Source organism: Camelus dromedarius, chromosome 24, assembly GCF_036321535.1.
Source record: "Camelus dromedarius isolate mCamDro1 chromosome 24, mCamDro1.pat, whole genome shotgun sequence".
NCBI lineage: Eukaryota > Metazoa > Chordata > Mammalia > Artiodactyla > Camelidae > Camelus > Camelus dromedarius.
In genome coordinates, this window is record NC_087459.1 from 27621304 (window position 1) to 27633854 (window position 12551).

Here is a 12551-nt window from a genome sequence, read left to right on the forward strand (position 1 = left end):
CTCCGCCTGTCTCCGCAACAGCCCGGATGTGGCCGTGATACCGCGAGATGTGAGCAGAGCGGCGCCGGAAACCGGGCCACTCTCGCGAGACCAGGCGGAGAAGAGCCGGGAGGTCCTGCGCAGTGTGGAGGTCGTTGGAGTCACTTGCTCGCCGCCAGTTCCTTCGCCTCCCGGTCCGCGCCCCGCCCGCTCCAGCCATGTTCTCCGCCCTCGCCCGGCCTGCCGGCGCCGCTCTCCGCCGCAGCTTCAGCACCTCAGCCCAGGTAGGCCCTGCAAGGGGCTGACTGCAGGCCGAGGTTCCCCGGCTTAAGCCACGTGTGTTCCTGGCTCGCGAGCAGCCCGGACCCCCGGGCCGGCTCTGATACTGGGCAGGAAGTGCGGGGGAGAAAGCCCAGGAGAGAGAGGGGAAGGTAGTTCATCTCCAGGACCGGTGCGCTTCTCCAAGCCCCCAGCTCGTCTCCCAGAGGGCCTGCTCTTGACCTGTGCTCCTTCAGGGTCGAAAAGCCAGGGCTCTAGGGCCGAAAGTAACTTGTTTTCCGTAGTACTTTGACACTAACCTCGTTCTTCTTGCAGCATCTGTACAAACTGTGTAATTTTTAACTCCATAGTGTAGACTAAGATTCCGAGGGTAGAGAAGTGGTCCAAGGTTACACAGTCATTTTGCCAGAGGTTTAAAATTCAGCTTTCTTGACCATTGTTAGTGACTTTTTTGGATCATCAAGCCTTCCTTCTAAGAAACTGAAGACACTGTTTCCTCTTAAGGACTTTTTTGAAGGATCCATTCTGCTCTGGGCCGGCTGGGCCTGCCCCCAGGTGTTATAACAGTGGGTGGCTTGGCCTGGGACTGCTTAAGCTTAAGCTATTTTTAGCCATCTTCTTCTGGGGCAGCTATTCTCAAACTCTGGTGTGTGTCAGAATCACCTGAAAGCTGCTAAAGATCAGAGGCGGATAGGACCTGGGCCTCTATATTTTTTACCAAGTGCCCCAAGTGACTACTGCAACCAAAATTTGAGAGCCCAGGAGATGCCCACATGGCCTCTTAAGTACCACATCCAAAGGGGAAGTGGTTACTGAATGAGATTCCACATTTCTCATTTAGCTTCTGTCCTTCATATAAGATTCCTATGCATTCAGTTCATTAAAAAAATAAAATATACACACAAGTACATTAAGTATCCGTGCTTGCCAAGGATTGTGCTGGGTGCTGCAGGTAATACAAAGATGAGTGAAAAGTGGCACTTAAGCCAACAGTGAATAAACTTAGGACAGGTGGAGGTGATGAAAGTTGACGCTGAGAAGCAGGGGAAGGGAACTAACTGAAGGTAAGACAGTGGGATTTGCTGACCGTTGCTTTGAAGAGGGTGTTGTGAGAGAAAGAGGAGCTTGGAGGACACCAAGGCTTTGGGCTTTGGAGTTGAGATTTGCTGAACAGTCTTGAGACTGCTACAGGAGAGTGGGTTTGGGCAGGGGCGGGGATGTCAGGGGCTCAGATTTGAATCTGTTGTTTAAAATGCCTATTGGACATAAGGGTGGAGATGTTGAGAATGCAGTTGTATAAGTCAGAAAGATGAGCCTGAGCCAAATAGTATATGGGCCCAGAGAGACTTTGGATCCTTTGTCTTTAACAGGAAGAATGTGTTGACCATGCAATCTCAATGTATTTATTCCTGTCGGTATGAATTAAAATATATAAAACACAAATAGAAATTTAAAAACAAACTGTAACAGACTGCTCTTTTCTCCTTTTGTTTTCTCCTTCCCTGGCAGCTGCCCACATGCTTGCCAGGATAGGCTCCGCTTTTTATTTGTGAGTTTGGACCCTGACTATCACAGCATCTAGAGACATGAGTTCTCCCCCATTTTCTTAAGGCAAGCTTCTGAACTTCAGAAGGAAACAAGGGCCTTAGGGTTGGTTGAAATACTATTGCACCTTCATTTGGCACCACTGCAGTAAGAGGCTCAGTGCACTATTCTGCAGGTTAACACATGAATCTTTTCAATGCCGATTCTGTCTCCAGAGTCCTTTCTCTGTGCCTCTTTCTAGAATAATGCTAAAGTAGCCGTGCTAGGGGCTTCCGGAGGAATCGGGCAGCCCCTTTCACTTCTCCTGAAGAACAGCCCGTTGGTGAGCCGCCTGACCCTCTACGATATTGCTCATACCCCCGGAGTGGCCGCGGATCTGAGCCACATCGAGACCAGGGCAACTGTGAAAGGTACTGAGCACGCCGACCCTAGAGAACTTACATCTCTTCTCCCCAGGAGACCAGGGTCCAGGTTTAGAGTGAGAGTCTTAGATGAAACTGGGTGTTGAGAGACTTGGGGTTTTCATGTTCATTTTAGAATTAAATTTTGTAAATTATTGCACCTTTTTGGACTTGAGTCCAAAAATTTAAATAGCAATGTCAGAAAAATTTAAATAGCAGTTTCAGAGAAACAACAATGGTCCAATCTTCCCATGTAAAACTTTTTTCTAGTTTAAAAAGTAATGTGGAGGGCGGTTATAGCTCAGTGGTAGAGCACACGCTTAGCATGCATAAGGTCCTAGTTTCAATCCCCAGTACCTCCATTAAAAGTAAACAAACCTAATTACCACCACTACCACCCCCTAAAAAAAAGGTAATATGAGGATGGGGGAGGGGGAATCTCCTGCAGGGACGTGCAACAGTAAGAAATGCTGTCCCTGGTGCACCGCCAGTTCCCTTCCTGCCATGGGCCATCCCTCCACCCCAGAGTTACCTTTGACAGCTTTTCCAAAGCACGGCCACCTTAGGGAAGTCTTCCCTTCCAAGTAGGTAATATAGGTATGTTATCCAAGAAGTCATGCATAATTACATATAATTATATATACCCTGCTTATTTTACCTTCATGTTACAGCAGCATTTCTCCTTGTCACCAAATTCTTGGTAAAAATCATTTTTAAAGACGTACTGTAATTTATCGTTTGTTTATTGACCATTGGGCTGTTTCCTGTTTTGCTCTACTATAAATATATAAGCTGTGAAAAACATCTTTATCTTTACCTCTTGTTTCTTAAGAGTCCTAAAAGTAGAATTAGTGGGTATGACACTTTTAAAGCATTTCCTATAAAGTATCAAATGGCTGTGCAGAAAGTTTGTACTGCTTTCTGTCTCTACTGATAGTGTGTGAGACTGAGCTGTTTGATGGTGTTTGCATGTGTCTCTATAGACAGCACAGAAGGTTGACTGGTCACATGTTTGTGTGCCTTCCATGGTCCCTCTGAATTAGTTTGCTCATTTTCTTCTGGACACTATGTTTGAGTTTCCAAAAGCTCCTGCAGTAAGGGAAAAGGCAAATCAGAGCAGACTTTGGTCATTGGAGCCAATTTCCCTGAAATCTTTGGACCTTTTTTCCCTCAGTTGATAGAAGTAAACAAAATAAATGCTAATATTTAGAGCCCAGGGATGTTCTTTCCTGGCCTCCAGTGTGCCTTCTGATCTGATCCCGAGATGCAACATTTGTTAGGATGATTGTGGCAGTGAATAAGCAGCTCTTACCAGGAGCCAAGAAGGACTTAGGTGCTAGTGATTAGGATAAAGACAAGCAGCCAGTTTGGTGTAGTTTTGTGGGAACCTGCAGGGTTGCTCCATTCTGAATTGGGGCCTGGGCCAGTGGAGGCTGGAGGAAAGGATAATGAAAGGGGCCCCTGCCTGCCTGCCAGGGTCATCAGACCCACAGTGACAGTTCCGCAGGAGAGGAACCCCTTCATGGCTGGGCCTTCCAGCCTGTCTTGAGGCCTATGGTCAACCTTGGACCCAGGTCGGGCTGTCCTATCCGGACTCTGTCCCCACAGACATACTGGCCTCTCCGGGTCAGAGGCAGTGAAATTGTTCTTGTGGGTATTTTTTCCAGGCTATCTAGGACCTGAGCAGCTTCCAGACTGCCTGAAGGGCTGCGATGTGGTGGTTATTCCGGCGGGAGTCCCAAGAAAACCAGGTGTGTGTTGAAAGCCTTGCCTAGCATCTCCCTGCAAGTCAGACGAGGGCATGGTTTTCCATGAAAAATGGATCTGGTCAGATTTCTCTGCTGCAGAAAAAATTCCACAGGCTCCCCAATGCCTGTGGGGTACAGATAAAGCCCCCCATGTGTCACGGTGTCCCCTCGCCCAGTCTGTTGTGTGTGTGCTTTTCCTGCATGGGGTGCCCATTCCTCCTTGGAAGTCTTGCTGGTCCTGATGATCCTCCTCAGAGCTACACCCCCATCCCGTTCCCCCACCCCACCCCCACAAACCTCAGTCTTGGCACTTGGCACACTGGGCTATTTTCCCTACAAGGCAGATTTACTTGAAACAGGGACCCTGTTTCACTCAAGTCTGAATTTCCTGGAACAACACACACGGCAGTTGGCACGTATTTAGAAACTTCATCCTGTACTTTGTGAACATCTGAAATTGGATCATTCTCAGGCATGACCCGGGATGACCTGTTCAACACCAATGCCACCATTGTGGCCACCCTGACTGCTGCCTGTGCCCAGCACTGCCCCGAGGCCATGATCTGCATCATTTCAAACCCGGTGAGTGTCAGCCGCGGGCAGGTAGGTGGCTGATACCGTATGAAAGTTCACAGTTAGCCCAACTATGTTACTGTGCTTATAGGGAGAATAATCAGATTAATGTGCTGAAATGGGTAAATTGGGTGAACTAATAAGAGGCCCTTGAATTTATTTCCTAAGGATTCCCCCTGGCATGACCAGGTGAGTTTTAACCTGATTTTTCTATCAGCCGTGTGCCTTTGGGCAGATCGTTTCCCCGCTTGATATCTTAGTTTCTCCACCTGGAAAATAAGTCCATTCCTAAGGCTGCTTGCAGCCATGAGTCTGGTGCCTGTTAACACCTTTTACCATACGCCACTCAGGGTTTGTGATTCCTGCCTGCCCGACATCCCCTTTCTCCTCACATTGATGCACATAATCCTGTACGCAGCTGCCCCGGGCCTCGCTCGCTGGCTTCTGCAGGAAGCTCATTCTTCAGTTCAGAAACTCCGAGTGCTGTGTCCCTTGAGAAGATGGCGGTGGCTCCCACAGCCGCCCCAGCAGGGTCTCGGGTTGCACCTGACAGCAGCCCTCTGCGTTCCTCCCCACCACTTGAATTGGGACTCTGGTCTCCGAGTTCAAGATTGGTGTGGGTGAAAGTGCAGTGACATGATGTTCACTGAGGGACGTGGCTGCTGATGAACCCAGAGGTGGGGCCCTTGGCCTCTGGGAAGAGGATCCTGCCTTTTCCAACCAGCCTGCCTTTCCTCAGGGGCAACGATCAGGAGTTATTGGGGAGCTGATTAACCAGCACCTCATGTAAAGCTTGCTGTTCTGGTCTGGTTTTAGTCTTTCTATGCACCAGGTAATATGTTAAGCGCTTGCCATATATTAAGTCACTTAATCTTTACAACAACCTTATGAGATAGTTACTTCCATTTTACAGATAAAGAAACTGAATCCTCAGGAGTTAGTAACTTGCCCATGGTTACAACGCAGAGTGACAGAGCTGGGACTTGACCCTGGTCCCTTAGAGCTTTTAGCTCTGTGCTAGGCTGACTTTTTTTGTTTGTTTCTTTTTCTTTTTCTTTTTTTAAGAATGGCCTTTCAGGCATAAGCCCCAGTTGGAGCAGAAGGTGCCGTTTCGGAACCTTCATCACATTTTAAGTTGTTAGTTGAAGGGTCATGTGCGTCTGTGAACTTTGAGCTCAGAGGCCACCGAGGGGTAGAGCGTCTGCCACAGAGAAGGGTTTCTTCTTTCCTGTGGCAGAGAAAGACGCACTCTTTTAGAGTAGGGGGCCTTCCGGCCATTGTGGGGGTCGGTTATCAAACGTTCGGTTTAATGTGACACCTTAGGGCTTGTTAATGGTCTGGCGAAAAGACTTTTCCTTCTGTTGCCTGGCTGTGCTCTCAGAATGCAGGCAAACTGTGCCTCTCTCCTGGATTTACTAGGTTAACTCCACCATCCCAATCACAGCAGAAGTTTTCAAGAAGCACGGAGTATATAACCCTGATAAAATCTTCGGGGTGACCACCCTGGACATTGTCCGAGCCAACACTTTTGTTGCAGAACTGAAGGTAAGAGCTGCATCCGGCGTCTTTCAAATTACCTTTCCAAACTTTTCTGGCCATTGCTGGCTCATTAGTGGGCATGGAAGATCGGGGCCCTTACAGGTCACATGTGACTGGGGACTTTTAATGTCTTTATGGCCTGCCCCCTTGGTGGGAAGCAGCTCTCGCGTTGCTCAGGGAACACGCGCCGTGGGCCTCTGCAGGTTGAAACCTTGACCAGCTTCTGCCTTGACTCTGCTCTTCTCCCTCCTGTACCAAGGGTTCTGGCTTTCCCTGGGTTTCTCACTGGCTAGACTGGGTTGTGCTTTCCAAGTTCACTGCCTCTGAAAACTTAGTAACAAACATTTACCTGCTAATCATTAGACAAATGATAAAATCAGCAGACATGAGGAACTTGGGAGGGTTCCCCAAATCCTCAGATACGAGAATTGTTCCTGGGCTGTTCTGACTCCCCTTCTTGGTACTGGTAGCAACTTACCCGAGAGCTCTGCTGCTTCCTGAGCTCCAGACTCGTCCTGAGGGAGCTTTGGGGCTTCGGCACCAGCACCAGGTCTGGTGTCCTCAGTGCCTTTCACAACCCGCTCTCCAATGTTTTTGGCTGTGGAACCGGCAGAACCACTTCCTCTGGCCCCAAGAAGCCCTCTTGAGCTTTAGGCCATTTTTTGTGACTTTGCAAGTCAGGGAGTGGGGGTCTCCCAAGTAGGGAATGATTGTCGTGCACACAGGACCACCGACCTTCATTTTCCTCCTGGTGCACCCAGCAGTTCTCTTCTAGAACGTGGACAGTCCAGTGCCCCCTGTAATTCCCACTGTGGCACGTCCCCCAGGCTCTGTTCTAGCTGTGGGGTCCAAGATCCATGAGACTTGGCCCCAGGCCTTGGGAGCACTGTGGAGCAAAGTGGAAGGAGACACTAATTCCAGAGACAGTTGAATTGAATCATCAGTTCAGCACACTTGTGTATAGAACACAGAGTCAGAAAGGCTTTGCGGAGGAGATCTCATTGGAACCGAGTCTGAACACGGACAGGTCAGGAGGGTGGGGGTCCCAGCTTTCTGAGGCTCACACCCTGGGTTCCTGGAAGCAGTGGTGTTCATTCCCTTAGGTCTGCCGTGGTGCTCCTGGCTCTTGGGGGACAAAGCACATATTTCCCTGGGCCCCTAGTCCTGCTGCGGCAGTAGATATATGCAGCTGTTTCATTACAATTAAATAAATTAGAAATTCACGTACTCTGTTGCACTTGCTGCACTTCAGATGCTTCACAGCCACCCATGGCCGCTGTGTGCCTGCGTAGTTCTCAGACATGCAGCCTTAGCCTGGAAGCACCGCTGTGTGGGGTAGAAGATGGGTGTCTCGGCCCTTGCCAGAGAATCTAGTGCTGGACGAGTCAGTTAAGTGATGTGCCCTTTACCTCAGGCTGCCTTGTATTCAGAAAAATTCCTGAATTCTATCAGGAATGAAAGGCAGCCCTTAACCTTGCAGCCCCTGGCTCCCCCCTCCACCTTGGCTGTCTCCAGCCCCCTGCACCACCACCTTCCCTTTCCACTGGGCTCGCTATTGCATTTCATGCTCTGCTGATGTGCTGACATGCTCTTTATACCTCGTGTCTTTGCTCCTTCTGCCCCTTCTGCCTGGAATATGCTTCCCTTGGCAGAGTCCTGCTCCCTGCCAGGTGAAGTTAGGTCTGCCCCCGGAAGCCTTGTGCCAGGCTGAGTAAGGGCACCCCTGCCTTCCACAGCCATCCTGTGGTTGGCTTAGCCCATCACACTGGAGCATCCATTTGTGTCTGTTTCAACGTCTATCTTAAGACAATGCATTTCTCAAAAGCAGGGGCTCTGTCTGTTGGTGCCCGTGTCCCTGGTGACCAGCACGGTGCCTTGGCCCACAGGCACTGCTGTGCAAGCTCCCTGCTCGGTTAACTCGGTGCTGCTGGGTCTGCCTGTTCTTGAGATTGGGCCTCCCTGAGTGAGTCTGGTTCCTAACTTAGGGTATCTCTCTTTAGCAGCTGCAGCATTTAGGGAAGGTGGAAGCATTTGGGGACTGCTCACCCCCTCCCATAACTCCTACCAGCTTCTTTTTTTGACTGTCTTAAGAGATACCTGGTTCCTAGATTCTTGGGGGCGTCATGTCTCTGGTTTAACAAATGAGTCAGCCGCCCCAGCAAGCCCTGCTTAGCCATGGCATTGTGACCCCTTTCAATTTGGTTTCATTCTTTCTGTCCCAATCAGTTTGAGTTGACAGACTTCTCACCCCTGGGTTTTCTGTAATCTTGCTCTGATATGAGGGAAAGAGAATTTGACTTGTTCTCGGTGACAGAGTGTGGGCACACGCGTCTGGGCTTTTGCCTGGGGTGTGACATCAGGTGTGGGAAAGAGGACTGTCATCCTCTGGTTCCAAGAATCTATCAGACTGATGGGGACCAACTGGGGAGACCCTTCAAGGAGGCAGTTTTCGGTCCGTCATGAAAGGAAGCCTCATAGTGACCTCACCAGACACCTAGTTACTCCTCACTGCACATGTTCAAACAGATGTTAGACCATGTAGTGGGGCCCGGTAGGAGCTGTAAGCACAGCTGGGGTCAGACAGCCTCTTTCCTGACTTCTTTGTTTTGTTCTGAGTTCTGTAGATTTTTCCAGTATTGGTGCCTTAGGTAGATATGACACGTTTTACACTCAAAAGTGTGTGTTAAAAATTAATTAAGCTTCACACTTTGGTGACCAGGGTTTGGATCCAGCTCGAGTCAACGTTCCTGTCATTGGCGGCCATGCTGGGAAGACCATCATCCCCGTGATCTCTCAGGTGTGTGCGTCACCTTGCCCGGAAGCCTGAAGGTCATGAACACTGTCCAGAGGTTCCACTTAGGGGCCCTTGGGACAGGCTGACAAAGATCTCACTATCCATTATATTTTGAAAGGATTCCTGCTATGGGTACAGCCCCATCCCAGTCTGGGTCTCTCGAAGGGCCTGTGGGGCTGTGGTCAGGCTGGAGCCTTTCAGAGTCCATAGCCGTGGGAGTGAGTGTGGTCAGAAGGTGTTCAGGATGGCCAGCTCCTCCATACAAGGAACCATCGCTGACTTCCTGGTCAGGTCAGAGCAGGCATAGCTGCTTTGTTTGAAAATGAGTAGGCAATGAGGTAAAACCACCGAGAATAAAATACATGAGACCATCTCATAACCTCACAGGGAAATCCTGAGGAAACACCTTATAGATGTAAATTGGTAGACATCCTACAAAATGAGCAGTGGGCACTCTTGACAGATGTTGTGAAAGGCCAGGGAAGATGGGAACTGGCCAAGGCAAGATCCCTAAGTGCAGGGGCCCTAGGCAAGACCCTGAACGGAGAAGGGACAGTAGTGGGACAGTTGGACACTGAATAAGGTCTGTGGCTTAGTTAATAACGTGCGCTATTAATGTCCTATTCTTCGTACTTCGTACTTGTGGTTATGTAAGATATAACATCAGGGGAAGCCAGGTGAGGAAAATCTTTGTGCTATTTTTACAACTTTCCTCTAAGTCTAAAATTAGTCCAAAATAGAAAAAGTTCTTTAAAAATGAGTAGGGAACTCACCACACCTCCCAATAAAATCGGCTTTTTTCTTTAAAGAAAAGGTCTTGGTTTCCCATGGGGCGGTGATGCTGGGGGCCTGCCTGGTGGTGGGGGAGGAGGATGCGGGACCTGGGAGGTGATGGGCCTGGCCCTGCTCACGTGGTCCCCGTGGCTTCTGCTTGCAGTGCACCCCCAAGGTGGACTTTCCCCAGGACCAGCTGACCACCCTCACAGGGCGCATCCAGGAGGCCGGCACAGAGGTGGTCAAGGCTAAAGCTGGAGCAGGTAGGCTCTCGGAGGCAGCCCTGGGCAGTTAGAGTCAGAGTTGAAGACTCACGGGGGCCTGGCAAGGAGCTGGTCCTTTTCTAAGTTTTGCGTCTGGCCGCTTGACGAGCAAGCCCCAGGTCAGGGCAGCTCAGCTTGCCTGGTGGCGTGGAGTAGTGTTTGAGGTCAGCAACCCCAATTTCACGCCATTCGTGAGTCTGCGGGTCAAGGGATGCTGACCTGAGGTCTCAACTATAAGAGCTGGAGGTTGTGCGGGTGCTTTGTTTAGCTGGTGGGATGGGCTCACCTGCAATTTACGGTCACATTGCCAGCTTGGCTGACCTGCCTGTGTCCTCCTAGGCTCTGCCACCCTGTCCATGGCATACGCTGGAGCCCGGTTTGTCTTCTCCCTCTTGGATGCTATGAACGGAAAGGAAGGAGTTGTCGAATGTTCCTTTGTTAAGTCCCAGGAAACAGACTGTCCGTATTTCTCCACACCGTTGCTGCTGGGGGTATGTATCCTGGAGGCTGGGTCTCCTTGGTAAAACTTGACAGCTCTGCCCCGAGCGTTTGCGCCATGGTTCGGATTTCCCTGTGTGGTGACTGCGTCTCACCGCCTGGAGTGTGCTTGGCTTTTTGAGGGAGAAGTGCACCACAGAACTAAGAGCAGGGAAGTCCTCAGCCCCAGGGCTGATGGGAATCTCACGGCCCCAGCAGCTGGTCGGTAGTGGCTGCCTGGGTGTGTTCCTGGTGAGACCCTCGGTCCATCTCAAGGCAGCCCACGGACAGTCCTCACAGAAGAGGTTCCTCAGGCCCTGATGAGCCTCGTTCCTCTTCCAAGGAGCCCCAGGGGTGGCTTTGCATAGCTGTTAGACTTTCCAGTTGAGGCTTCCCTGGGTCCTGGCTCCTTGTCACACTGGTTTTCCGTCTCTGCTGCAGGCGTTCCCCTTGGAATGTGGCACTCGGACGGAGCCCATCTCATCACCTTGCTGGCTTCAGCCAGGCCACTTTAGGGTAGCTGCCAGGTCAGGTTGACTCTGAGTCCTCAGTGGGCAGGACTCCTAGTCTCATTCCCACAAACCGTGGAACCAGGGTTCCATTTCTTAAGTGTGGGCACCTGCTGGAACCGCCTTCATCTCCTGCCCAGAAGGAAGCCATTTCATGACTTGTTAGGCCACCAGAAGCCCTTCCACGGACACCCTTGTGTCCAAAATCCCTAAGACTGACTCTGAAGAGATGAATTCAGGAACCAGGGCCGCGCAGGTGTGTGCAGCGTGGTGGGGCCCGTGGGTCAGGACCCCGCGGCTGACTGTCCTCACCAGGGTAGGGGCTCCAACAAACAGCCCAGCTACAGAGGATGAGATTGTGACAGGCACCTACCGTTTTCCTCATGTCTGACGTTCACCTGCTTAATTACGTTAGATTCAGGTGGATATTAAAGTGTTTCTTCAGTCCTTTACCAATTTGGAAAAGAAACTAGATCCCAAAGGTACACTCTGTGGCAGGGTGAGTAACTCAGGTGCTGCTAAGTATTGAGTGCGCCACGTGCCAGGTCACCCACGTGTGTCCTCATAGCCTCCTGTGAGGTAGACTGGGGGCCCCTTTATAGAAAAGGAAGCCAACCTGGCGTGTAAGTGACAGCCCAGGTCACAGCCCAGGGCTGCCTGACCAAGGCCAGAGCTGGCCCAGCTCATTCCCATCCCATCTGGGGGATGTGCCACCCCTCAGTGGGCTCCCAGAGGCCACTCGTGTAGACAGTCCAGGCAGAGCGATGAAGCTACAAGCTGGGTTTTCTGCAATAAACTCATTCACTATTCCCACCTCCCCTCTCTCCAGAAAAAGGGCATCGAGAAGAATCTAGGCATCGGCAAAATCTCCCCTTTTGAAGAGAAGATGATCGCCGAGGCCATTCCTGAGCTGAAAGCCTCCATCAAGAAGGGAGAGGAGTTTGTAAAGAGCATGAAATGAGAAGGCAGTTAGTGAGCAGTCCTTTTTCTTAACTTATTAAGGCATCATGTCACTGTAAAGCCATTTCAGATGCCTTTGTCTTTTCAGTTTGCTTTGATGATGAGTATTGTATTAACGAACCATCCCTTCCAAATCTCCGGTCGGTCTGTCGGAACATCAATAAAAGCAGGCTTTGATTTTCTTTTTCAAGGTCTCCTCCATTTGAGTACCGTGCTTTCTTCTCCATTAGAGCTGACTGCAGAGTGTCTGGCATCTCTTCCATCAAAAATCAGAACTAGATATTTAAAAATTAGACGGAAGCATGATGGTCTCATCAGTAGCTTCACGTCTGAAGTCTGTCACTTACTGCTTCTCCCAGTCCTCCTCTCTGCACCATCGCATCCCTCGGGCGGGTGAGCTGAAGGAAGGGCTGGCAGGGCCTGATTCCTCAGGTCCCCTCACCTGCTAGGGTGGCAGCTCAGTGGCCGACACTAGGCCACTGCCTTCTGTCCCCCGTTCTCTCTATGAGGTATTTCCTGGCCAAGCAAACTCTGCCTTGGCTGACCTCTGCCCCCTCTGGACTTCATCCTCCCCTGATACTCAGTGGTGATAACGACCCAAAGCCAGGAAGTGAGGGAGGCTGGGCAGGGGCAGGAACAACCAGAGCAAAGCCCCAGCAGCACCCCCAGGGGGCTGAGGACACAGGGATTCGAGTCCTCATTGGTGGCCT

The 12551-nt window shown here is 50.6% G+C and overlaps 2 protein-coding genes across 2 annotated transcripts in view; one reads left to right on the forward strand and one right to left on the reverse strand.

Moving 5' to 3' along the window:
* The window catches only part of STYXL1 (serine/threonine/tyrosine interacting like 1), a 92879-nt gene that overhangs the window by 47661 nt on the left and 32667 nt on the right, over positions 1–12551 (reverse strand). The window lies entirely within an intron of this gene.
* MDH2 (malate dehydrogenase 2) lies at positions 84–12031 on the forward strand. The gene is made up of 9 exons (XM_010980738.3): positions 84–263; positions 2045–2213; positions 3872–3955; positions 4425–4534; positions 5945–6070; positions 8784–8861; positions 9796–9895; positions 10235–10386; positions 11711–12031. Exons 1-9 carry the CDS (start codon positions 198–200, stop codon positions 11840–11842), a joined length of 1017 nt encoding a protein of 338 aa, XP_010979040.1. The 5' UTR covers positions 84–197; the 3' UTR covers positions 11843–12031.